The 27,725-nt window shown below is 44.6% G+C and overlaps 1 protein-coding gene across 2 annotated transcripts; it reads left to right on the top strand.

Moving 5' to 3' along the window:
- LOC138195140 (sprouty-related, EVH1 domain-containing protein 2-like) lies at window positions 1–26,167 on the top strand. 2 transcript variants are annotated; one of them, XM_069144246.1, is made up of 6 exons: window positions 1–615; window positions 12,902–13,094; window positions 13,209–13,377; window positions 13,982–14,046; window positions 21,681–21,839; window positions 21,982–26,167. In XM_069144246.1, exons 1-6 carry the CDS (start codon window positions 590–592, stop codon window positions 22,765–22,767), a joined length of 1,398 nt encoding a protein of 465 aa, XP_069000347.1. In that variant the 5' UTR covers window positions 1–589; the 3' UTR covers window positions 22,768–26,167. The 2 variants fall into 2 exon arrangements, with proteins under 2 accessions (XP_069000347.1, XP_069000346.1); XM_069144245.1 differs by having other exon boundaries at window positions 21,681–21,884.
- Window positions 26,168–27,725: the final 1,558 nt, after the last annotated feature.

The raw sequence follows: 27,725 nt of genomic DNA, 5'->3' as shown, positions 1-27,725 counted from the left end.
TCGTTGGAGCAGCTCGGCCGCCTGCAATCCAACATGGAGTAGAGAGAGATGGGGCTCTAGCGGGGCCACCCCTCGGTAACAACAGCGACGACGCGCTTTTTTACGCACAACTGGAACCGGAGTCGTCGGTGAAAACATGCGCCTTAGGACTTAAAGACGGAGTGTGTGCCTTGTGTGTCCGTGTGTGTGCGTGCGTGTGTGTGTGTGTGTGTGTGTGTTTGGGGAGGGGGGGGGGGGGAGAGAGCGAGAGAGAGACAAGAGCTGGATTCGGCTACTAAATTGTCCGTGTAGGCTATCTACCGAAGGTGATGGGGTATTAAAGTTCTGGTAAAGGGGGGGCATTTGTGATCCACAAGAAACGGGGTGGCTCCGAGGGGTGAAAAAGAGGGAGAAATCAGGAGAAAAAAAAAAAAAAAAAAGAAGACGGAGGCGCAGCCAGTCGAAGGCAAGCCAAAGAGCCGACACTCGCACAAAGGCGCAGGGGGGATTTATGCGGAATTGGAGACAGAATCGGAGGAGCCGCGGCGAAAGAATGACGAGCGAAAAGTATGCAACCGCCTTGGTACATTACCTGAGGTGAAACGAGAAAATGATAGAAGAAACACACCCAAACGAGTGAGTACCCTGGCAAAAAAAAAAAAAAAAAAAAGATTTCTGTCCGTCTGTGTCATTTTTCTTTTTTCCTCGCTTCACCCAGTGCCTACAAGTTGGAGGTGATTTGGGGGCAACTTGGTGGAATGTGCAGTCTCAAAACTCTCCCATGCAAAAAGCTTCTCACCATGTATGTGTTGTGGTTTTTTGTTTTGTTTTGTTTTGTATTTTATTCACTTGACTTGATGCTGCTTGTGAAGCAATGCATTGACAGTGCTGTGGAAGGGAAGAGGTCTTTTTTCTTTTTCTTTTTTTTTTTTAGAGCCCCCACCTTTGGTGTAGACTCGGTCTTGAGAAGGCAAAGAGAGAAAGAGGAGCAGTGGGAGGAGGAGGGGAATAAGCGTGGGTGGATCGGAAACATTTTCTGAAAGGATCTGAAGCGAGAGAGCAGGCCCTGTTGCAGCGTAACTTAGAAACTCAAACACGCCCAGCAGTTGCACCTTTTAAAACACACAAACAGCAGCGAGCTCACGCACCTTTTGTTTGTGTTGCTCGGTTTGAAGGGAGGAAAAAAAAAAAAAAAAAAAAAAAAAAACCGACGGCGTTCACGGAGGCATTTTCGCCTGGTTCTTTGGTCACATTTGTGTTTGCGCTTCCAACCGAAGGGGGAAGTCTCACAGGATATGAGATATCCGATATGCCTCATCCGCCATCTCTTTCTCAATCGCCCTCATTTGCATAGGCTACCGCGCTCCATTCATAAAAAAAAAAAAAAAAAAAAAAAAGACCAATTGTAAAAAGACGACTCGTCCCGAAAATAAATAAATAAATAAATACGCGTGTGTTTCTCTGCGACCTGGAGCCGTGTCGTGTCGTCGTGTGTCCGTTGTCTTGTGTCACACACGGACTCGTGGATCGTGCTTTTTTTTTTTTTCGAGAAACGCTGCTTGCTTATGGAGCCGCTCGGTGTGTGTGTGCGTGCGTGTGCGTGCGGCGTGCGTGCGTGTGTGTAGGCCCACAGACATGTTCATATGGCACCCATGGGCCTGTAAGGAAGCGCTCGGAGCTTTAGATGTCGCTTTTTACCGTGAAAGAAGTGGGAGATTAATCTGCTTTTACTTCCAACACCGGGCAGGTGGCGGACCGCTGACTAACGTGAATATATCCACGTGAGCGCTGCAAAAACCGGGAAGATCGCTGCCTGATAGCCTCCTGGTTTTTTTTGTTGTTTTTTGTTGTTTTTTTAAAGCTAGTATAGCTTTCAGACGAGCCTTTGCAAAAAAAAAAAAAAAAAAAATCACATGTGCATAGAGCAGACATGCCGTTCAATTATTGGCTCCCGGTTTGCGTTCGTATTTTGCGTCTGTCCGACTGCACGGGGCTGTGCTCGGTGTGAGACTGCCTGCCTTGCAGATCTGTCCACCGGGGGGTGGAAGGGCGAAGGGCACCGGTGGTGGTGGGGGGGGGGGGGGGGGGGTGTTTGCGCTGCGGTGGCGTGACGCCGGCTCATTCATAAAAGCCCTCTAACCTTCAGCGCGTCCCCATTCATGCCTGCCGGCCGCACTCAGCGCTGTAAAAAGCCAGCGTCTGCGTGTCTGTCCCCGGTGGGGGAGACAGAGGCAGGACATGGGAGGGGGAGGGGGGGTGGGGGGCACTACCTGCAGCCGTGTAACCAGAAGTCCGTCTCCGCCGCCTTGTACCTTGAGAGACCGTTGGAGAACTTCCTGGAGTCGTTTCTCCTGCCTGCTGCATCTTTACGGCCTTGTTCTGAGTCATATGTTTCTGATAAACACTTTTCTTTTCTCGTGGCTGATGTGCAAATTGAGCCACGCCCACGAAGTGCTCAAGAAGACATGGCCGACTGACATTTAGTTAGAAAAATTCGCCTTGTATGTGCTCTGGTGCTACATTTTACAAGAAATAGCCAAATATAATCATTGTAATTTTCATTTCTCTTGCATTATTGGCTGACAGTTATTTAACCTCATGCTAATAATATATATATATAGTTTAGGACACATGCACATATATATATGTATATATATATGTGCATATATATATACATGTGTATATATATATATATATACATACATATATATGTATGTATATATATATATATATGTATAAACTCTTGGCTGACAGTTTGTGTCAGTTTGTCTGTTGATGTTCGTCGACTGTTAAAAGACCCCCAATAGCTGCAGATGTATAATCACAGCCTGTGTTAATATGTAAATATAAATAATTTTCATGAAATCACCTTTCACCGGCCTGTGGCCGCTTGTCTCATCTGAGTTAGCGTGGCCTGCTAACGGTGAGCAGCCTATTGCCCAGCGGAAGAGTATTTTAAGGCTTATTGAACTGCTTTTAAAACACTGATATGTAAATGCAATTTAGTAACGGCAGAAGAACACTTAATGTTCTTTTAGTTGCAGTGGTATTTTATAGGCATTTGATTTTGCATTGCACAGTGAATCTCAACAATATCTCTTGACAGATGTGAGCATCTGTGGCATTTATTTGTGTTTATTTTTGGGAGTACCATGGTGCCCCATACAAAAGCATTTATTGTTTTATTACTGGAAGGAAATAATCAGCTTGTTTGTGTGTTGTAGTTTTCTTATCAGAAGTAAAGGCTGATTGAGGCAATTAAGGCCGTGCCAGGAAACGGGAGACACACCTTTCTACCTTTTGTGTTAGCTTTAGAGGTGCAGCAGTGAAGTATTTATAATTCCCTCTCTTACTTCTTCTGGGTTAATCATACATCTTTTTAGTCAGTAGTTCTTTCGGGTTGTTGTTTTTTTTTTGTCCATGCATGTTGTGGCGATCGTGTCGCATGCCCACATTTAATGCCTCACCTGGTCAGTGGAACAATCACATTTGATGTGGTCGTTTACTATCAGCAGGCACACACACACACACACATACGTCGTCTTTGCAAGGGCCTTTTTGTTGGCTACGCGTCCTAAACTAAACTACAACCATCATATCCTCAATTTGGAGCACGTGCCTCTTCGCCCCGTCCTTCTGAGGACATTTATTACCTTTTTATAGGAGAACAAGATCTTCCCCGCGCGCACAGAGAGTCACAACACGAGCAGAGGATGCATCGATCCGGTGTGAGCTGCTGCAGGGTCAGCATGTGCCGAGTCAGTATTGGACAGGAGATGCCCGGTGACATTCAGCTAAGGTCAACGTAGCATCGAAACATAATCCATCCCTGAATAAAAAGCACTCATCAATTGGCAAACACAACAGTGGGGAGTTAGCAGGTCTGCCTGTTCCCTCGGCGGGACCGTTCTGTTCCTCACACGCACACATTTTTCAATGTTCACGGCATTTTATATTGAGATTATAGCAAAACCTGACAGATGTGAAATTTCACATTGTGGAAGAAAAAAAAACAACATTGCAGAAGAATTTATAGAATTGTATTCAAGATGTTTCTCTACCAACAATTGTTCGGAGTGTAAACGCAGCCCTACTCATAGAGCTGCTTCCACATTACACCATCGCACACATATGTAACAATTGTACATTTTGCTGAAGGAATATCTCCGACATTAATAAAAGTAGGTGGACGTTAAGAATTGTAAAAGAAATATTATTTTCCTCAGTTGGCTTTCTCTCTCGTTCTATGATTTACTACATTTCCCACAATGCAACAAAACTGCCAGAGGCCCTGGATGTGTTGCACTCATGTGTTGGTTGTACATGTGTGAATGTGGGAAGATTGATCCCAGTAGGGGCAAAACTCAAAAAGTTGAGACTTGGGCCCCCCCGCTGACTTCAAAAAGAAACATGTGTTGGAGGCGCATTGCATTCTGGGTTGTCGACTAGCGGTTATAGATTTGCTGCTTTCTTGTGTGATAAGTTTGAGGATCCGATTCCTGGAACATTTTATGTTTATGTTTCAGTCAAAGTCAGCTGTAGGAAACTAGTTTGTCCTTTTGAGTACATAAATGTAACGACAAAGAGAAACTCTTAAGAGGCCTATTTAAAGAAAAAAAGGCAAGAAAACAGCTGAAATATAACAACAAACAGGAATAAGCAATGCAGTATATTTCAAGAAAGTTACAAAATAGGCACAGTAATTTGTCAGTATTACAGATACATGGATAATTAGCATAACAGGATTTTAGTGCCACATTTATCATGCACTTACACACACAAACCAGAGAATATAAACGTGTACTAAATGTCCACAGATGACCTTCCTTTGCAGACCCTTGGCATTTTTTTCCTCTCTCTCTCTCTGTACTCCCCCTACACACACACACACACACACACACACACACACACACACACACACACACACACACACACACACACACACACACAAGCATCATGTGGAACAGATCCTTTTTCACAGTGTTTCCTGTGTTTTACAGAGCAGCTCATCACTGGTTGCTATCCGGAGCCTTTATATAATGGCCCGAGCTGTTTATATCGGCAGGCCAAACAATGGAGCCGGATTGTTTGCCTGTTTTTTTACTAATCTCTGCTCATCAGCTGACTGGATGACCAAGATTATAATATCTGGAGTTTTCATTCACTTCACTGTGTTGTTGTTTTTTTTTTCCGCTCCCTTGTCACACCATGTATACAACAATCCACCGGGCCGGTTACTGAAAACGCTTCTCAGCTCTTCAGTGAATGAACCCCGTGAACTCACATTTCCTCAGTTCAGGTTCATACCGAGTTTAACATCGTCGTACCGGGGTGATTGACTTAAAATCAACACAGACTACATTTCGCATGCAGCCATTGGATGCGCTTATGTAGACTACTGTACTGTACGTAATGATCTCTGTTGTTCCTGCTGATTATTCTCTGTACTCTGTCCAAAAAGAGAAGAGACAATCAGGCCAGTAGCTTCCGCCAATGACTATTTTTCTCCATATATGACGGTAATCAAGTTCGGTTTCGTTTCCCATGACGTACCTGGCCAATCATGTATGTTAGAGGTCATTCCCGCAACATACAAGTCAACCTCAAGTCACGTCTGTCCCGGTTTAAGCGCTCAGCTACACGAAAAGGTTTAAACCCCACTCTCCTAACATCACTCTGGTATTTTGTTTAAACACAAAGATTCCCAAAAGTTTGACGTAATTTCAGTTGGATGCTTATCGGAAAGTCGATGCGTTTCGTGATAAATTAAAAGTATTCCCGCAAAATGCACAACAAGAAAAAAGACCACGAGCTATTTAAAACTAACCGCAAGTAGCATCTCGAAACATCGCAGCGCGTCATGTCTAACAGTAAATATATCAGCATTTTTTAGACCAGGGAAGCCCTCAGAGAACAGACTTCCTAGTGTTCGTTTTGCAAATAATTTTTTAGCTGGTGTGGTGCCCCGGGCTGCCCGATTACAAGATAAACCATTGACATCTGACGGCTTATGTAAACCAGTTCTACCTGATCAAACACACCACGGTCGACGTTGCGGCGGATGTCGATCGCAGAGAGAGAAAAAAGAAGCCCCTCATCAATTACAGTTGACCCTAAAGCGGTAAGTCTTGACAAATCATAAGCGGATATGAGGCATTACGGAGCGTTTTGGTTGGCTTTTCGGCCGCCTTTAAGAGGTTTAGAACCAATCAGCTTACTTTCAGTCGAGTTCCTATTTAGATAGAGGGGCTGCAGAGTCACCTGAGGGATGTTTACTGCCTCCGTTGACGCTCCTCTGCATATTAGTGACCTCTCTCATGTCAACTGACACACTCGCTCTCATTCACACCCGCAGCCTTTATAGTCTTGTGCTGCCCAAACACGTGAGCGTTCCATATAACTACAGCTGATTGACAGGAAGCCGATTGAACTTCCCCTCGGGGGGCCTCCAGTGTCAATAGTTGTGAATGAACTCTCTTCACCCTCTCTCTCTCTCTCTCTCTTTGCCTCTGTCTCTGTGACTGAAAGCTGGAAGAAAATAAAAGAGCAGACAGAACAGCATTGTTAGTTTATTCCCCATACTGTATAAGCTGTGTGTGTTTATATAGCGTTTTTTTTGTGCCTCTCATTCATTGCACATACTGACCCACCGTCAGGAGGCACCGTCAGGAGTAACCATCAGTAGCATTTTGGAGATTCAGTGTCTCGCCAAACTTTGATACCGTCACACATTTTACGCCTCCTTCAGTTCCTCCTCCTTCACATGCAATTCAAAGCAGAAACATAAAAACTCCATAGAAGCTGTTTTTCCACACGTCCTTGTTAGATTATAATAAATGGGAAAGAATAACTTAAACTGCACACTCTCAAATCCAAAAGATTGTAAGTCTGTTTTTTTCTTTTATTTAATGACCAACAAAAGGTCCAGAGCGAAAGACCGAGCTCAAACTAAGGCCTCACGTATGCTCATTCAATCCCAGAAGTGAATTAGAAATAAATCAGCAAATCTTCACATTTGAGAAGTATTAAATCGACTTGTTTGTTTCTGCACTGTACAGTATGAGGCGTTACTCTCGTCCTTTCACCGGGAGTCTCCGCCTGCGCCGTGAAACGCGGTCAGCATTCAATGCATCAGAAGCACAAACCAGTAATGAAATGATCCTGACTACGAAGCGCCTTTCAGTCACTTCCTGCAGACAGAGCATGAGCTGTGTGTCGGGGTGTACAGAGGGTGTGTGTGTGTGTGTGTGTGTGTGTGTGTGGTTCTGTTGATCAGGCACAGGCGTGGCCAGTTATTCCTTATCAGAGGAAGTATAGCCACCCTTATCACACATGGCTGGGCTGCCCTCACTGGCCCTTTTATCTGTCACACATGAGCTGGATTCCAGACCTGATAACCAACCGGCTTCCCATCCCCCTTTTTACTGTTTTATTGCAATATTGTCACACACTGACCGCATCGATGTAGTTTTTCATGGTCCAGCTAGCTGTGGAGAACCAATAGCACGCGCTAACAATATGTATGGAAGTATTTTGTGGTGGTTTGATGGTAATTGCAGACAAACTGTGGAATAAACAACTAATAAACAATAAAAGACACAAAAAAAAAAAGACAAACAACAGCGACTAATATGAGTTTGCAGTCCACGGCGGTGAACTTCAGCCACGGCTCATTTCCTCATTATGATGACATCATTACAAGGTGTGGACCAGGCGTAGAAAGAAAAAGTATAGATTGGACTATCTACACGCAGAAACCAAGGAGACCTCGGTTACGACCTCGTGTGACAGTTTACAGAGAAAAGGGGGCAGTGTGTTAATTTTAGCGAATACGACAAATGGACATTTACTTGCACTGTACAGTAGCTGTGTTGCTTGTATTGTGTTTAACAGAACGGACGAGAAAAAAAACAACCTCTTTTGTTTGGCCAGTCAGCTTATTTTAAGAGAAGAAGCTCTTAAATCCGCTGTAGATTGACCTGACTGGCTAGCGTAGTAGCAGGACATTTTCCCTCAGAAGCTCGGTGGAGACCAAAAGAGAGCTAAAGTGGGAATGAGTTGCATAACCGTAATATATCAGTGTCAGGTTTATAGATGGTTTTCCCTGTCTTCAAGTGGCCGAAACATGACTTAAAGCAGATTTAACTGGCATAAAATGCACAGATGACAGTGCTGCATTGTACCCATAGTAACAAGCATGATTCTTCCCCCAGAATAAAGTAGACGAGTAACTGTGAACCTGGAAGTAGAGCGCCTATGTTATTTTGTGTTTGTGGGTGAGGACTGAGAAAGTAAATGCTGCAGCGGGCTCAATGAAACTGTGCATGTTTGGATACCAGGCTGTTGGATTTGGTGCTGTGAGTAATTGTCACGATTCCTGCTGCACTGCTAGTCAAACAAAAAACGACCGGCTACCAACTGCAGCGTAATGTCGTTCTGGAGAAGTAAAAGCCAGACACGCCCCGCACCTTTGACCCGGCCACTCCTATAAAATTGGAAAGGGATGTGATACATCAATTTCCCTTTTGCTTATCAGTGACGTGCAACTCCAAACTGAGTCATATCCTGACCTTGGACGCACTATTTTACATCTCCTATCCCCACCTAAAAGACACTTTGTAAACGGGCTCGCAGCCCAAAAAACTGTGACACGGGTTCATTGTAAATCACCCGGAGCACACGTTTTTGGTTTGGTTTTGTTCAAATGTTTGGCAGCCATAATGTTTTGCATCGTGTGCTGCATTTTGAAATCTTCACAAATAGGTGACTACAAACGGCACATCGACCACTTTTTCTCAAAGTGGCCGTCACAGTCCGTTTTCAGCACCAGTTCCTCGTGCAACATTCGTGTGGACCGAATTAGATTCACAGTTCCTAAATGTGTGTGTGTGTGTGTGTGTGTGTGTGTGTGTGCGTGTGTGTATTTCTGTGTGTGTATTTGTGCCAGAATGTGTGGTCACTCCCAAGTGTATTAAAGTAGCGCGTTGCTGCTGGTTGTGGCTGTCTGTGTTCCAACCACAGATTACAGGGCCTGTCGGCAGACGGGGCTCTAAACATGGGTCACAAGACAGCCCAAAATGTGACAAGTTCATCTCAGAGAGCTGATAGCCGGTATCGTGTATCTTAAGGCACATGTGCTTATATAGCGCAGAATTTGCTGTTATTTCTGTATGTGGGTGGCCTGGAAGTGTGGTTCCGTATGTGAACGTGTCATACGTTGTGTTTGAGTCATGTTGGGACCGCTGTGGTGCTTTAATTTTAAAGCAGCAGCGCGGACTTTCAAACTAAAAAAAAAACGTTTTCACTTTAAGAGGCAGAAATAATCTCTTTGGTCGGATGATATCTAAAATTATATGTTTTTGCAAGCTGTGCAATGTTCGAAATACTCAAAATAATACACCGCCTAAATACAAATTATGACTCTTTTTCTGTGTCCAACTACAATATTTGTTGTCAGATAATGCTAAATGGTTAGCATACTTGACAAATTTATAGAGTGTTTAGCCTTAAACACCGAGTTGATTTATAACTGGTTCGAACCAAGTCGTTAAATCCCTTTCGTTTCTTTACCCTCCATCATGCAAAGACTTTCAGCTTTGAACCAATATGAAACTGATGAGAGCATAAATGCGCCGTTAGACCGGAAGCCAGTAATCGTGCATAAACGTTTATTTAGTTCCAGTCTGCAGAACATCTACAGAAGTCCAACATGTAGACATACAATTACATTCATGAATTATTAGAAATATTCATTTATCTGTTGTCTACCCGACCTTTCTAATTAGTTTTAGCTGTTTGAGTGTCTCACCAGCAGCTGTAAGATAGTTTTCTCGTCGGACCTTTTAGGTGTCGGTGTAAATATAAGTAGGTCATTAACATTCATTTCCTGTTGTTTCTTTTTAAGTTTTAAGTTTTTCTGCCTACGGCTGTCGTGGTTTGACAAATGAAATGCTATCTGCCTTCAGACTGCGATGCTAAAGCTCCAGTCTGCCAGTGACAATATTGAATCTCTAATAGCCTTAATTTTGTATAATTCATTTAGCAATACTTGGAAAGTGGATTTTGACGAGTGTGTCTTTAATGTCCTAACAAACCTTTAATGTTTAAATGGGAAGGTCTTGTTTGATAAAGTGTGTGTGTGTGTGTGTGTGTGTGTGTGTGTGTGTGTGTGTGTGTGTGTGTGTGTGTGTGTGAGTGACCGATACATAAGCACATACGTTGTGGGTGAATCTGCGGTTGCTTTTCTGCAGGGACTGTTTGTCTGCTGTCACCCAGTCAGTCTATCATTCAGTAAGTTTTATGAATGTGTGTGGGTGGGAGCCGGTGAACCAGTTTTGCCACCTGCGTGTGTGTGTGTGTGTGTGTGTGTGTGTGCGTGTGTGTGTGTGTGTGTGTGTGTGGGTTGGGACTGTCTGTGAGCTAATTATACAACAACACCTCTCTCATTCACTCCCACTCTGCCTCGCTTTCTCCCTCCCTCCATCTCTCTTTCAATTTTATGTTTCTCTTGCTCTCTTCGTACCTCTCTTCCCCCCCCACCTCCCTCCCCTCCCACACACACACACACACACACACACACACACACACACACACACACACACACAGAGAGAGAGAGAGAGAGCAGCATCGATAGAATATACAGAGGTACATCCTGTTATTGTCAGATCATTCATGCGGATTGCGAGCATGCTCATTGTGTCCCTGTGAGGGTGGTGGCTGTCATGCTAATGCTTGAGAATGTCTCGTATTTTGCCATTCAACCTCCAGCGTATTGTCTCCCGTCTCCGTGTTGTTGTTGTTTTTTTTGTCGTGTATTGTTTTTGCGCCGCTTTATAGACTAAACTGTCGCTGCATTATCTGCGGGCTCGTGTGACGCGTGTCTGATCGAGGCTTTCAATCTACTGTTGTCTCGTCTGAGCGGTGTGTAGTTGGGATAAGATCGCTCTAGGTTTCAGCAAAAAAAAAAAGTGTGTGAATGGTTTCTAACGAGGCTGCAATCCTTCATCTGTTCTTGTTTTCTTGTTTGAGTCATTATTAATTAGTGTAACCTGACTGTAATAGGATTTTTCAGCTAATATCGCGCTTGATAATTGAGAACTTTCCAAGAAATGTACAGATTGTGACCGTTTCCAAACGTATCTTTCTGTTCTGCAGTATTTTTTTTTATTTTTTTTTTGTCACTTATTGGCTGACATATTTGATGCCATCAATATATCTGCTGTGAGCTAACATGGATTTATCACTAAAGCACTAAAAATCAATCTCGAAAATAGTGGAGAAAAAAAATTGAATGAGGGCATCTTCAGCTTGTATATTTTGTTGTATTTATAGTGATGACAAACTCCCTGTCAGGAATCAAACTGGAAAGGGTTCTGATTTATTTTGTTGTAACTTTTAACATATTTGTCTCCTTTTTCTTTTTTTTTTGTTAATCACGTGCACCTCCTCCAAAACTGGGATGAAATCAATTTTTGGTTATATAATGATCTTCTCATGAAGAAATTCTGGTCTTGAGGAAGTTCTGAGAACAAGCAGCAAGAACACAAGACCGAGCTACATTTACATCAAAGTTTGAGGTTGTGTGTGTGTGTGTGTGTGTGTGTGTGTGTGTGTGTGTGTGTGTGTGTGTGTGTGTGTGTGTGTGTGTGTGTGCGTGTGTGTGTGTTTTCAAGCTGACTTGTCCTGGTGCAACACCTCCCACGTCAGCCCTGCGAGGACCAGGCAAAGTCGTGACTTGCGACGCCCTCCAACAGTCTGCCAGCGTGTGAATCCAGCTCTATAACCAAATGCTGTGGCATTAACACAAATTAAGACAAGTTTGAGTTTACAGGATTGTCAATTTTCACGAGCTGAAGTCACGTTGAAATGTTAGTTTGCTGTCTGAAGAGGAATGTTTGAAACACATAGGGGGGGAATAAAAATACTGCTTTTTGATTTTTATTTTTTGATTTATTTTTTTTTTTAAACTTTCCTTCGTTTCCCTGTGGTCGAAAAATTCTTTGTATTCATATGAAAAGTTTGCGTTGAACTTATTGATATGATCTTTTTGTTTTCACGTCTTTTGGTTTCAATTTGGAAGGAAGTGCTTGTTTCTTTGCATTTGACATTTTAACCACATGCAGGATCACTAGGCCGTACTGTAACGAAACAAGAATCTGATAATGACATTGGATAGATTTACTTTTAATATCAGTTTAGCCGTTTGCCTCGTGTTGTCAGAAGGAGTTGGAGTTTTTTTTTTTTTTTTTTTTTTTTGCAACCAGAAAATCTTGCTGAGGTTGTTACGCTCCTAAATATAGATTGAAACCTCCTTTGCTTTTGTGAAGGCATTAAAGATTAGCTGCCGCCTTAATTGGCATAGCATGTAGATAATAGGTAGAAAGCATTTTGAAATTGAGTTCTGAGAAAATTAGATGCAGCAACAACAAATACTGCTGCTGGTATTTCGGCTGCGGTGACAACTCAAACGATCAGAGCATTTGACGACAGAAATAAGAAATGTTTACTGAAAAGTTAGGTTATTAAGGTTAAGATTCCTCTGAAAACTATAGTGACATTTTCACAAATGGTGGTTTTTTTTTTGTTTTTTTTGTTTTTTAACCTAAAGAGTTTAACTGTGCAGCTGCAGAAATACTTTCTTTCTCCGAAAACATGAATTTCTTACACATGCATGTGTAAGAAGTACTAAACCCACATTATTCACTTAATTGGAAGATGTTTTCAATCCCAGTAGCATTCTGTTCTCCATATATTGGACATATAAATGCTTTAAATGAAAATTTACTTTAAGTTTAAGTGTCGTCTCGAACGCCCATCAGTTGAAATTATTCTGACACCTATAAAAAAAAAAAAACTAAAAAAAACTACTGTATACATTTGCTGTAGTCATTCTAATAATTCGTGTATTTTTCTGTCTATCCAGTGACAGCTACATCGTGCGTGTGAAAGCGGTGGTGATGACGCGGGACGACTCGAGCGGCGGCTGGCTGGCTCAGGACGGGGGAGCTCTGAGCAGGGTGGGAGTGTGCCGCTTCCTGCCGACGGAGTTGGCGCCCGTGTCGGGCTCCGGCAGCTCCCAGTTCATCATCCGCGGCGAGCGGCTGCGCGACAAACAGGTAAAACACGCAAACAAAAAAAACAAAAAAAGCACGCCGAACGTCATTCAAAGTTCAGCAATTGGAAAACGTACTACCTTTTTTTTTTTTTTCTGATTGGCTGCCGTGATTCAGGTGATCCTGGACTGTCCGCTGAGGAAGGATCTGGTGTACACCATAGCAACGCCCACGTTTCACCATTGGAAGGTGGAGGACAGGAGGTGTGGCCTGTCCTTCCAGAGTCCAGCTGACGCCCGGGCGTTTGACCGAGGGGTACGGAAAGCCATAGAGGACCTCGCCGAAGGTACGACGAGCCGTAGAGTCGAACAGTTGGTCACTGGGAGAGAAGGTCGTGCAAACACACCAGGTCCCTGTCACGACTAAAACATTTTCAGAGTTCTTGCAAGAGAGATTTTGCGCATTAACGATAGAATTACCCGACTAATTGACGAATAAGATGTTCAGTAATTGGTGCCGAGAAGATTAAAAGCACGACGCAACCCACAGGTAAAACCAGTTAGTCCTGGTGAGGACATGAATGAAAGAGGGGAAACATGAATCTCTTCATTCATTTTGAAGGGTTTTGATGTAGGACAGTACGTGGAAGTCATTAAAAGGGAGACCAGAAAGTTATCAACGCATGTGACCAGTTCACTGTACGTGAATATCAAACGACGGGAGGCGTGTCACGGTGTGTGTGATCACTCTGGTTACAGACTAATTCATGTGACAACTGTAGGAAAAGATTAAAGTGATGAATTCTGCTCCGGCTTCACTGAAAATTACCGGGAGACTTCACAGATGCACGAGGAAATCTTTTTCAGATTCAGACTAAATTGAGGTTTACTCCAGCAGGATGTTGATGACGGATGTTTGTGTAAATGAAGGGTTTCTGTTTCCCTCTGTAGGCTCCACAACCTCCTCTACAGCACTCCAGAACGAGGGCGAGCTGGGTGACGACGACGTCTTTACTGTAAGCACGTTTCTCATGTTCATTAACTATGCAAATCGGACTCATGGGTTATAGAGCGCTGTGTATTTTTTTTCTTTTTACTACAACAATGACTTCCTCATTCGTCGTTGAAGCTGCTAAAAACCTCTCTTTACAAAATAGCGTTTCGGTCTCTTGGATATTTGATGAAGACAGTCTGAAGAGCGTTGCTCTTAAATCATTTCCCAAGCAAAGCTTTCTATTCATGTTTTGTTTTTTTTTCTCAGTGAAATCCTGAGCATTTAAAGGAACAGTGCAAAGTTTAATGGCGTCTAGCGGTGAAGCATCTAAGAGAATTTACAGCGGCCACGAAACACGTGACGGGCCGTCTCTAGAGCCAGTGTGTTTGGTTTGTCCCTTCTGGGTTACCGTAGAAACGGGCTACTTGAACATTGGCATGCTCTGTGGCACCAGCTCCCCGTGTCGATATGGAGGACTCACTCACCCCGTGGTGACGAAAACACAACAATTCTTAGTTTGAGGTGATTACACGCTATTAAAAACACGATTATGAACATTATATTCAATTTCTGCCATAATAATGTGTAATCTAGCACACTGAACCGTTTAGGTTTATCACACAGAAGTAGGCAGCCATTGGTGATGTTGCGTTGAAGACGACTCCACAGGTTGTCCCTCCTCTGCGTCGGGTCGGGTTGACTCTTAACTCCACTTTCCCAGGTCACCGTTTGGTCGACTTGAGTCTCAACTCGCAAAGACATGCTGCAAAAAAAACAAACCGTGCCTTGAAAAACACACACAGCGCTGCATTGGTTAAGTGAGACAATTCAAATACGTGAATGAGTAGTTCGGCTTTTTGGACACCAAAACACTGCAGAATATTTAATACTGTGAGAAATGTATTTCTCTTACGATCATTTTTTTTTCCAGGTTTGCATGCCTGTTAGATGACTTGGTAAAAGTGAACAGTGTATTTCTGCTGTTTAAGTCACGTTTGGTGCAACAAAAAGATAAAATAATTACAGCTGTGATAGCTTCCCAGATAAATAAATTAAAAAAAATCCTTGTCTGCGAGTGATATCAACTTTTGTGCCGTGTTTGGGCATTTGAAAGCCTTTATACACACAATTAAAAAAGTGGACTTCCTGGATCAGATTTCATGTCTTTCCAGTACTTTAAACAACACACCCCGTATAACGCAGCCTCCAGTGTTGTTTTAACGCAGGCCGGCCTGCTTTCGGTCTGAATGGCTGCTGAGGTGTAGACTCAAGTCTCAGCAGTCAAAGTCTGCATCTAAACACCCTCGGGAGTTTGTCACTGAAATGGGATTACTGACAAGTAAAAGGAGTGAAGGACACCCTGATTGACTCTGCTGCCATCAAAACAAAACAAAAAAGAAAATTCTCTCAAGACTTCGTTTCATCCATCAAACAAAAAGTATTTCCGCTCAGGGCTTCACTTAGTGCTCCCAGCCTGTCTCGTATGTATACCTGCCACTGTGTGTGTGTGTGTGTGTGTGTGTGTGTGTGTGTGTGTGTGTGTGTGTGTGTGTCAGTCAGGGCCTCTCTACCTTAAGGTAGCATGGAGACCCCTCCTGCCCCCCCACCCCTTTACCCCGGCGCTGTAACCTGACACCACGACCAGCAGGCAGGGTCACAAGGTCACTTCCTGTATTCCACCGACTCCCTCTCTCCTGATGACCCCCCCCCCTCCCCTCCCAACCCCCTCACCCCACCCCCTCCCTCTCTCCCTCCCTCCCAAGCCTCTCCACCCTCCCTCCTCCCCCCCTGGTTTGAAAAAGAGAGCACAGCCACCAAAACTAGCAGCTGTTTCCCAGCTTAGTGCAGGGCCGGTGATTTACGAGAGGAAGTGCCTCGTGGTTCATCTTTGACTCGAGCTGTCTGTGAGGGCCAAGACTAATAGGTGCTCTGCTGGGAGCGTACAGCCACCACGGAGACGCATACAAACACATGAGGAAGGAGGGGGGGAGGGAGGGAGGGGAGGGGGGGTCAGCGCTGTCAGAGGGTGGAGCAAAATCCCTGAAATGGAACAGCGGGTTTTCAGGAACATTGAGGGCTTTCAGTGCAACAGATCCAAAGCAATTCATTTAAAAAAATTAATTCATTAAAAAAAAATAAAAAAAAATCGACATTATTTTTTTTTTTTTAAATAAAGACTCCAAAATCTCACATCCATTTCAGGTGAAACTCGTTGACTCGCATAATAGTGAGATAGCCTCGATCCATTTCCCTTGCAGCCCAACACACTGATTTAAGCACAAGGCTCACCCTGTTCGGTGTATGAGTCCTATTAGCAAGAACAGAGGCCGACTGAAGAAAAATTCTCCACGGCTTCATTTCTGCTTTTAAAATCTGTATTTCAACGCACCACAAGATTAGAGCTAACGGTCAGGAAATGCCGTCTGCACGAGAACAATCACCAGTTTGTCGTCTGTATTTGTAATACAAAACAGAAAGAAGAGTGGAAAGGCAGAAAACTAGCCAACAGTCCACGTTTAAACGGTCTCCTTTGCACACTGAGACGCCAATTTATTAGGGACATCTAGCTCGTGCAGTCCAGCGATAAATCCCACCTTCACGAAGGTCATATCGTTTTAGATTTTGAGCAGTTTGTGGAGATTTTAATTGTATTGTGTTCCAGTGACAGGGTGTTTCTATTATTTTGTCCTCGGTTCAGTTGCCAGTCAGAGAACTCTCTTCAGATTTGTTCTACTGTTAAAGATGAAACTCGTCTCCAACGAAGCACGCGGGTTTCAGGTCCGGTTAGAGTTGTATATATATTTTTTTTGAAATGTAATTAATTTTAAAACCTATGTCTGTGCCACTTGTCTACATCCAGGCGTGTCAGCTGTTTCAACACATTCACAATGCCCAACGGGAACAAAAATAAGTGTGTCGCTAACAGCCAGTAATGGATTAGATCAGCGGTTACCAAACAATGGCACGTGTGCCTCTGGTGGTACCCACGGCTCCACCTTGTGGTGAACAGGAGCCTTGTTTAAAGGCTGAATAATTGCACTCCAATTGGCCCGAGTCCAGTCAGTTATTACATGGGAAAAAAAATATTTTTTTTAATTTGTAAAAATTTTTTTTTTAGAAATACAATTTGCCTGTGCTTTAGCCACAGGGGGCGACGTCACGTCTGACAACGCTAACTTTAGCTCGATGTGCTCTTGGCTCTGTCGATTTTTAGCAAGCGGGATGAGGGCGCTTTTAGAAACGGCTCCAAGGTCCAAAAAACAGTAAGAGAGGTCAGACAGGAGTCAAAAGTTGTTACCTGCAGTAACAAGTGCTACTTGGGCAAATTAGGGTTAGGTGGTCTGAAAAGTCCCAGAGTCTCTGGATTAGACCAAGAAAATGAGATCGGGTTCATTCTCGTGTTAAAGAAGCAGATACGTGTTGGGTTTTTGGTTTTAGTTTCACACGTGTGCTAAAAACAGGAAAAAAAAAAAAAAAAAAAGTTATGAGCCATAGTCAGCCACAGACAATCACACTACGAGATTTATGACTGAATACGGGCATGAGTAATTGCAGCCTGAATTTGCCTTCCTCCCAATAATGTATTCTAAAGGAGCGACATCTCCTCTGAATGAATAACCAGCAGTGAAATTTAACAGCGCTGACTAATGACTAAAACCGCAGGTTAATCACCATGTGATACAGTGATGGGTTCAGCACTGCTCGTGTTCCCCTCAGCTCTGCGTTAATGACCTTTCCTAAAGTTGGTGGCGGCGGCGGCGGCGGGGTTTGCGGGGCGGGCAGTCGTGGACAGGGGGAAATGCTGCAGCAGATTTACAGCCTTCAGGGGGGGGGGAACGAGGGGAGGGCGGGCGGAGGGCGCTGTGAGAAGGGGGAGGCTGGGGTGGGGAGGGTGGAGGTAGGATGGACATACTTCCCTAAATTATTCCTCGTTCGCCAAACCTAAACTCAACCCAACCCTTCCTCTGTCCCTCCCTTCGGCACGTCTCCTCTCTGTCTCTATTTTGGCTCATTCACAACAGGGGGAGTGAAAGCTATTGAAGCAATTCTGGGCTCATCCCAGGAGAGCGAGACGGGCCTGTTGAAGGATGAATCCTCCCGAGCTTTGAGTCGGGACATGTTTTGTGTCAGAAAATAACTTGAAATGCCCTCTGTCCAGCCTTGGACCAGAATATATAAAGAGAGGATGTCCAGAAATATAGTTCCCCCACCCCTTCACCTCCTCCTCTCCCCCCCCCCCTCCTACCTCCAACTCCTCCTTTGTCTCCCCCGTCCTCTTGTGCCGTTTGGAGCTCGCAGCAGAAAGTCTGGTCTGTGTTTTGAATTAGTTTCAGCCGCGGAGGCCAGAGTCGGACTGGTTCTAAACCTTATCGCCCTCCCCTCCCCACCACCCCCACCACCACCACCACCACCACCACCACCAGTAATGGCTTCTCCAGGGGGGCGGGGCCTGGAGCGGAGGCAGCATGTTATGTTATTTTTGGCCGGCTGCTCTGAGGGCTTTGTAAGAAAGCTGGGGGAAATTCTCAGCATGGCGGTATCCATGTGGGGAGCAGGATATAATAGGGATCGCTTCAGCAGACAGACAGAAACACACACACACACACACACACACACACACACACACACACACACACACACACACACACACACGCACACGCGCACCAGATCCGGGTCATATAACTCAGGCGAATAATTTGTTGTGTTGGTTTTGTGCTTGTTGGGGTGCCAGATTTTGGAGTAAAACTATTGGCAGTTTGATATAAAGTTTGAGAATAAGTTTGTTGGGAATCCCGGAGGTTGATATGTTATCTGCAAATGAGCTTTGTTCGCACAGCAATAAAGTCTCTACAGTTCTGTTTGGACTGATTGAAGTTGGACTCCGTTTAATCAGTGTGAGAAACCCTCTTGCCAGTTTTTGTTTCGACCCTCATAATGTGGCACGGATTTGCGAAAGGCCTGCGAGGGGAAAAAAAAGACGTGGAAGCATTTGAAAGTAATTTAAGATGAATGCACCTTGTTTGATTGAATGACCTTCTTTTGTTTTTTTGCATTTTCATTTTTGGCTCAGCATTTTGAAGGAATGTAATGTTGGTGTTTCTGTCTGTTGATCCACCATTTTGCTCCAGACTGAGTTATCTCGACATCACCCGGATCTGTTCGCATTAAATCAAATATGTAAACATTCATAACGTCTAACGACTTTGGGTGATCCCCTGGATTTTTAGAGACGCCGTGAGGTTAATGTTGGTGGGTTTGCGTGATATTTATCAACAACTGTTGCATGAATTGGCCTAAAAGTTTCAATCAAACTTTTTAGTTTGTGCGACCATCAGGTCAAAATTTAAACTAGTTTACAAAAATAGCAGCAAAACTAACGACATGATTAGACTCGGGTGTATTATGGAGCTATTTGGTGCCATTTAGCAAACATATGCTGCGTTCTGGTTGTCCACGACAACCAAATCCACTCGTGTTGTCCTCTTATTCACTCCAGAGTGGACAAGAGGACAATGCAGCAACAGTTTTACATGCTTGAGCATCATGTTAGCAATGTTATTGTGGGCATGCTGCCATGCTAGCCTTCAGCTCAAAGCCCTTCTGCACAAAACCACCAGCGTGACTCTATAAACCCACACACACACTGTACACAGGAAGCAGTCTGGGCTTCATTGTTTTTGCTCAAGGACGCTACAACATGTGTCCAGGAAGACAGGAGTTCCTACCATTAATCGCTATCCGCCGAGCTGCGGCCGCCCCTCTCTGAGGCACGGGTTTCCTTTTGTCTTTCCAGTAAACGTCCAACAGAACTGGGAACATTTGAATAGCTGGAATCAAACTTATCTCATCTGTTTTGTGCTTGTCAAGTGGATTTTCTTTTTTTTCTTTTTTTCATGATATGAAATCACATCAGCAGGGGGAAAAAAAGGAAGCTCGGAAATCTCCCAGCTGTTGCAGACTGCTAAAACAACATCCATATCCAAACTTTTCTTTGGTGGATAAGCTGTTGACGTCTTGTGACCATGTGGGACGAAAAGCAAGAGAATCATTTCAAGCATAACTCAGTTGTGCAAAAAAAAAAAAAAAAACGGTGCTTTTTTTTTTTTTTCTTCTTTTCCAAACTATCTCCAACTTTTTCTTCTCACACAAAACCACCTGCACACTTTTCAATAAGCCAAACGCATCCACGATATCTCCTCCACATTCGCTCATATTTCCGAGATGACATGATGAGACAGGAGGAGTCCCGACCTGCCAATCAGCTGGTGCCCAAAGAGGCTGACCCCCATCGTGCCTGTCTGAAATCTGTCTTGTCTGAGCTCTACACGGCAGCGGCCTGACCGTCTTTTGTCTGGCCAAGGTTTGAGTTGGAGAGGAGCCCTGACAGCCTTCAGCGGAGTGGAGACAGGATACCGTTCACACACACACACACACACACACACACACACACACACACACACACACACACACACACGGAGTGGTGGAAAACGGAGAAGGAAAGGTGGAATGTGGAGAAAGTGCGATTGAAGGGAGGAGGACAGGTTGTTGGGGGGGTGGGGGGGAGTGAAGAGGAGGAGGAGGAGGAGGGGGGAGAAGACGAAGAGGAGAGGCCAAAAAAGGTGAAACTTGGGATTCTGTGTGTGCAGAATACTGAAAGTCCTTCTATCAGGTTAATACCACCGACTTAAACAAAATCCTGTTCAAGGATGTTTGTGTCTCCCCTTTGCAACCAAAGTGGATTTAGCGGGTGAAGGTGCCAAGAGGTGTTTTGGATTTCAGATTTTCTCACACACACACACACACACACACAAAGATGTATGTCAGTTTGCAGTTATAAAAAGACTTAATGCATCCGTCAATACAAAGCATTAATAAGTCTTTCGTGAAGGTTTTGAAACCATTCAGAGACATCCCAATATTTTGTCCACCCCATTTATGTCAAATGAGGTTAGGAGGAATATTATTGCTCGGTCAGATGGAGTCCTTAATAGTTCTTACTGCATGAGGCAAAGAATAACTGCTTGACTATCCAGATGTCAGATGCAGTGACGTCCCTTGGCGTTTAAGTCACCACGGCAACCCTCTTAACCCTCCTGTCGTCCTCGGGTCAAAATGACCCGCAGCTGTGTTCAACCAAGTTCTATTTCATTTCTATATTTTTTTACATTTTTTTGGCATCATTGGTCATCGTTCTTTAAAGAAACCCTCACAGCCTCCTCGTCACCAATGATCCCCCAAAAAATATGAAAATCAAATAGCATTTGGTTGAACACAGCTGCGGGTCATTTTGACCCGAGGACGACGGGAGGGTTAACTAGAAATGTTAACGGATAACTTATTATCGTACCGATGTATGTGTATAATTGTTATTTTTTTTTAGCTTTGATGAGTACTACAAGGTTTTGTTTCTAACGGATGCTTCGTGGCACATGTTGTTTGTGAAAGTTTACCTCAACACGCAGCGATCCAAACGCGGATCAAGCGGCCCGAACAACAGAGCTCACGCTTCCTGTTTTTCCAATCAGCGCTGCGCCGAGGCTTCCTGTTTTTGTTTGTCCAATCACGGTGTACTCTCTCTCTCTCGAACTGTTTGTTTGGCGTTTGTTTGACAGCAGCGTTTTAAGGCCGCATCCTGTGTTTGTTTGTCCCCTTCAGAACACCACGGACAGCTCATCCAACTCCTCCCAGAAGCTGGAGACCTCTCTGCAGCCGCTCGAGTCCTCGCCCCTTCCGCAGAGGCACAAGTGCATGCTGGGACATCGCCACGACCTCCACGACCCCTACCGGCTCTCAGACCACTACTACTTAGACCCGGTGAGACACAGACAACATTTGGTTGTCACGCAGCAATGCCAAGAGGTGTGGGACAAAGTTTCACATCTTCTGTGTCGATTACATTGAAAGAAAGTTCCGAAACAGATGTCGTGACCGAGTTTCGTCCTGTTTTTCTGTTCAGCCGTTGTCCCGGATACCCCGCCATGTCACCTTCGAGGACGAAGAAATCGTCCGCATCAACCCTCGGGAGCGCAGCTGGGAGCGAACCGCCGATCTTCACCATGGGAGACATTTGGATCGGTCCTGCTTCACCGGCTACGAGGACTACCGGCACGCGACCGTGCGTGACAAATTCATCCAAATGGACGAGAATGAGTCCTACGTTCAGTTCGCCAAGACGGAGGCCCAGAAGCACGACTACACCTACCCGCTGGAACCGTGCCTGTCGCCCTCAGACTCCGACCCCGCCCTCGGACCCTTGACCAGTAAGGGCCACAGCGGCTCGTTTCGCCACGGCTTCTCCTCCGTGGTCTCCACCCAGCCTCGCTCCTTTCTCCCGAGCTCCTCCCCGTCCACCAACGGCGGGAAGGGGCAGAAGGACGACGGGACGGAGCGCGGCCAGTGCGAGCACTGCGGCGAGGCCTTTTACGTCTCCGACAACCGGAGAGGCCGGTGCCAGGATGCCCCGGACCCCGTGCGGGCGTGCATCCGGCGGGTCAGCTGCATGGTGCTGGCGGACACCATGCTCTACCACTGCATGTCCGACCCGGAGGGGGACTACTCGGACCCCTGCTCCTGCGACGGGGGCGAGGGCAGCGGGGGAGGCCGTCTCGGCACGCGCTGGTTAGCTCTGCTGGGCTTGTCGCTGGTGGCGCCCTGCCTCTGCCTCTACCCGCCTCTCCACGCTTGCCACCGGGCGGGGCTGGCGTGCGGCTGCTGCGGGGGCCGACACAAGGCCCTGAGCTGAGCCGCCGGGTTCGGAAAAGAAAACGACCCGACGCAAGCACAGGGAAAGGGAAGGATGGGGAAACACGCAGAAGGGACAAGTGGTCATGGCTGCTCACTCTCTTGCCTTGGTTTTCTCTGGGTTTCTCTACAAATTCCAGACACTGAAATAAGCCAAAAAAACAGTTGGTGCATTTTCTGAACGGCCTGGGAAGATAAGCTCCCCCTTACGGCAGACAGTTCTCGCAGCTCTCCACGTGGCCATTTCATGCTCTGTTTCTACTGAGAGCACTCTTTTTCAGGGGGCCTTTTTTTTTTTTTTTATAGCTGACCTATATGTCATGTATCACATATGCAGGTACTTTATATTGTTATATTTGTACACTGACTCGGCGTCAAAGAACTTGAATTGTTTCTTTGTTGTATTTCTCTCTCTCTCTCTCTCTCTCTCTCCTTTGATGTACGGTGGCCATTTTGTTTATATTCTATTCCAATATCAGGCCCGCTCAGCTCAACTCCAGCTACAAAAGAAATCAGACACTACACCTCTTTGCGCGTGTTTGTGCGGACGGCGTTTGTGCATGCTTACGATGTGCGCCGAGGCCTTTTTGTTTTGCCTGTACTGCAGCTTATAAGTAAAGCTCGTGTATATAGTCCACATAGCTCTCCGCCATCTACATCTTCTTCGCTCACGGAAACAAACATGGTACTCATCTTAATCTTCTTCTAATATCCCAAAGATTCATGTTTTTAAATCCTATTTATATTTTCTCTCTTTAATTGATCTACCAGCAAAAAAAAAAAAAAAAAGCAGGCGCCGGGTTGCGATTCGCTCGCTGGACGAGACGGTGCCTCGAGTCACGCTACGATCCTCGAGCGTCCGTCTCCCTGCTCGCTTCACGTTATTTCAAACAGTGCCTAAAAAAATTTAAAAAAAAAATGAAACAGCGAAACCAGGAACCCATCGAGTCTTATGATTCCAGTCAGATTTTTGTGGCTCGTTTTACTTAACATACACTTGAAGCGTTGTGAGATTTTTAAGGCTCTGATTTCCTCGTTCTTTGCAGAAAAATCAATCAGATACCGTTAAAATTGGTGCCCGTATGCCTTAAAATATGGAGTCGTGCTCCAGACGTGACCCGTCTCTCTCTCTCTCTCTCTCTCTTTCCCTCTCTCTCTCTCTTTCTCTTTGAAGATGTCTGCTATAAATGATAAGCGTGAGCTTGGTTACGGCTCCGAGCAATCAGCCTCACCACGTACTGCTCTTTAAAACTGGGTTTTAACTATTTTTGTAATAAAAAACGAACTCTTAAAAAGCTTCTTAGTAAGTGTGTAAACTTTGGATTCTAGTTTGCCTGCGACGTACAATCACCTCCCCTCTTTTACGCATCGCCCTCCAGTAGAGCCCGACGGTCACGTATGTGGACCAGCAAAGGCCTAAATGATGGTGATCTGAGCGGTTTCAATAATCAGATTTAACAGAAATGCTCCAAAAAAAAAAACACACATTAGTTTAAAAGAAATTGTACCATCTTTCTGGTGAAAATTGGATTTAACTGATTTAAGATCACCACAAACTTTTATTTCATTTCTTTGCCAAAACCTGTGATTTATGAAGGATTTTTTTTTTTATTTTTTTTTTTTACACGTATAATGTCATCACAGCAATGCAATGAGTCTTATTCCACACAAAAGCCTTCAGGTCATCCTCCAGTTTGTTAAAAGAAAAGTTTGACATGTTAAGAAATACACAAAGTCACCTTAGCACGGTAAACGGCAAGCTAACAGATCAACGGTTTGAAAGCTCCAAAACAAACACATTATATATCTTGTTTGTTTAATTTGAAGAAAAAAAAACAAAGTGTAAAATCGACATGTTTTAAAGAAGGTTATTACAAAAAAGATGTCATATATAATTTGTCTTTCTTTTTTTTTTAAGTCTTTGGACAGAGCCAAGCTGCAGCTGCTTTGCTGTTTCCACTCTTAAGAGCACTTTCTAAAATGTCAAACTATTCCTTTAAGGCCAAAATATGTTGAGATTAAACATAAGACACAACTTGCTGAAGCCACACGTGACCAGCGTGTGCTATTCTTTCTCCAGTAACTTTCAGCATTTCTTTTTTTTTCCCTCCATGCCAGATTTGGTACATCATCACAGGAGTAAAGTCAGTTGTCGACAACAGTTCAGCTGAATAAAGAGTGCGTTCGTTCGGGTCCGTGGCGGGCGTGTTGATGTACGAACTCGGGGAAACGGAGGGAAACAAAAATTGCTGTCCTACCTGCCAGTGTCTGCCGTTTTGAGTGACACCGTGGTCGGCCAATCACGCCCTCACGCTTGACAGCGCAACACTGAAACTGACGACCGCACGGGTGCCTCGTGCTGCCTCCAGGCCCGGGCGATGGCGGCGTCGGGGATGTGACCTGGGAACACAATAAGCGTTTTCCAAAAATAAAATCGAAGCAGGACGTCGGTAGGATTCCCATTGGAAAAGATCAGGAGTCCGAAAAACATCTGAAATCCTGGCAGCAAACATCCATCCCTGATTGTTTTGCGAAGGAAATGTCACTTACTGTAGTTGAACTGCAGAAACCCTGAGGATGTCCTTTTTCCTCCCCTGGTTGTATCTGTTTCATACATCCTGCCCTGTTGTACCAGTATGTACATCCTTGTGTTTGTGTGTGTGTGTGTGTGTGTGTGTGTGTGTGTGTGTGTGTGTGTGTGTGTGTGTGTTCATGAGACACCCCCCCCCCCCTCCGTCCTTCCTCCCCTCCTTCCCTCCCCCACTCATCCTGCTCCTTGATCCAAAGCTACTGGGATCAGCTGAATATGCTATCACACACCGACACCTTTCCAGTGGAATCAGATCCTTTGATGATGCGATGAATCGGGGACCGGGCCAATCAGATTGGAAAGAGAGTGTGTGTGTGTGTGTGTGTGTGTGTGTGTGTGTGTGTGTGTGTGTGTGTGTGTGTGTGTTGGTGCGTGGGCGTGTCAGCGTTTAATCTTTTCTCTCCATCTCGTCCGGTGTTCGAGTGTGTTCTCACAAGTCAGAGCCATTTACAAGTGCCTGAACGCATCCTCTTTTATCTCCTCGTGTATTTAAATTGATAAAAAAAATTAAAAGAAACGACTCCCTGTATTGAATTAGACCCATTTTTTTACGCTTAGTATTTTTACCTCTGTACAAAAAAGAGCAAAAATTATATTATATATATCAAGTGTATGTTGTACATTTTTATTTCTATTTTTGTTTTTTAAAATAACTGTTTCTAACATGTACGATGGATGTAGCTCTTGCTTTCGAGAAGGAACAGGAAGTACTTTGTAGATAGCGAAGGGTGGCCAGGTGTGAGAGAACTAAAGTGAAATGTGTGTCTTACCTTCCGCCTCCAATAAAACGAGAGAAAACAGTAAAAAACCACACGTGAGTCCGCTGCTTAATTTTAGTCTCGCCTTGAAGATACTTCCTCATATCTAAAGTTAAAAAACGACCTATGTATTTTATTTTGTGTGGAACGAACCACGACTTTTCCTCCGACACGCATTTATCATTCACTAGTAATGTTTCAGCTTCTTTAGAGGAAGAAAATATATCCGAGGATTACCATAAACACAATTAACATGTTGACGACAACAATACACTCGTGTCGTGCGAGAATTTTCGCCTGAGTTTTCAGAAAGCTCAGCGTTAACAGGTAGCCGATTGTTTACGAGGCCATGAAAGTCCATTTTTTTATGGATTATTCTGAGGAAAACGTTGATGGCGGCCTAATTTTTTTCTTTTGTACATTAATCCTTTGCATTTCCCGCTTTACGTTTGGCGCCGGCTAGTTCGCTAAGTTGTTAGCCTCGGTAGCTTCTAGACGCCCGTCCATGTTGCTGTTAGCCAGCAGCGGCGCTCTCACCTCTACCACAGACCGTACATAACTGTTTATAACTGTTTATAACTGTACATAACTTGTCAGTGTGAAGTTACGCACTCGCACACAAAATAGGAAGTGTAAGTACACAGATTGAGACCCAGGATTTCACCAAGGTCAGAAGGACTCGTCCTCTGAGGAACATGAATGTGACGAATTCATGCGGTGAAGCAAATAGAAAAAGAAAATTCCAAGACTAATGATTTGCATCTTTTGGTTATGACGTCCGATGTCCATTATTCAGTATCTAAACTGATTTTGTTGAAGTTTTAATCGTGGACAGACTGAAACATTCAGCGAATACTTTGACGCCACATATAAAGCGTCCTCAACAGTTGTTTTCAAACAAATAAGCTTCAGAGCTGTGAAATTCAAGGGAGAAAGCTTTGACTTCATGAAGAAACCCGGAGGATTAAATAAAAAAATAAAAAAAATAAAAAAGTTTTTCCGCTGTTTTAAAAACTTGCACAATTTGATGCACAAAACTCTTTAAGCAAAAAGAAGAAAAAGACGAAGCCGAGCACACCCTGCCTTATTCTCTTCAAGATGTCTTTCCCCTCCTCAGCAGGAACATGTGATAGCCATCGAGGACGTCGAGCTGTTTCACTCAGGATGTCTCTGGAAAAGCATGTGGGCGATAATGATGGAGCGCGAGAGAGCGAGTGGGGGGTGGGGGGGAAGAAAGAAGGTCCCGGAGGGCTTTTGGGGGCCTGCTAAGCAGCTCAACGGCTGCAAACAGCATCGTAGTCCACATGTGCAAACATTTAAGATATCTGCTGGTGTAATGGGGTCAGCGTGGCCCCCTCTCTGGGCGCACGGAGCACCGGCGTTCACTTCCCACTGCAGTTTGGAGGAATGGGTGGCCGTGGTCTCATGTCCAAAGATAGGCAAGGACTTTGGCTTTTTCCTCCGAACAATGATTTTTTTTTTGTGTGTGTTCTACGTTGCACCCGAGTTGAGTTTTTACTTTTGCAAACATTTGAGCCAGCCGTGTTCCTCCGTCGGGTCCAAACTGCCCGACTGACTCACGCCGAGCGAAGATATCCAAGAAGTAAACTT

Source organism: Embiotoca jacksoni, unplaced genomic scaffold, assembly GCF_022577435.1.
Source record: "Embiotoca jacksoni isolate LCO1_2020_lvr unplaced genomic scaffold, fEmbJac1.0.p SCAF_12, whole genome shotgun sequence".
NCBI lineage: Eukaryota > Metazoa > Chordata > Actinopteri > Embiotocidae > Embiotoca > Embiotoca jacksoni.
Note: the sequence above shows the minus strand (reverse complement) of the source record. Positions and strands in the feature narration are given on the sequence as shown.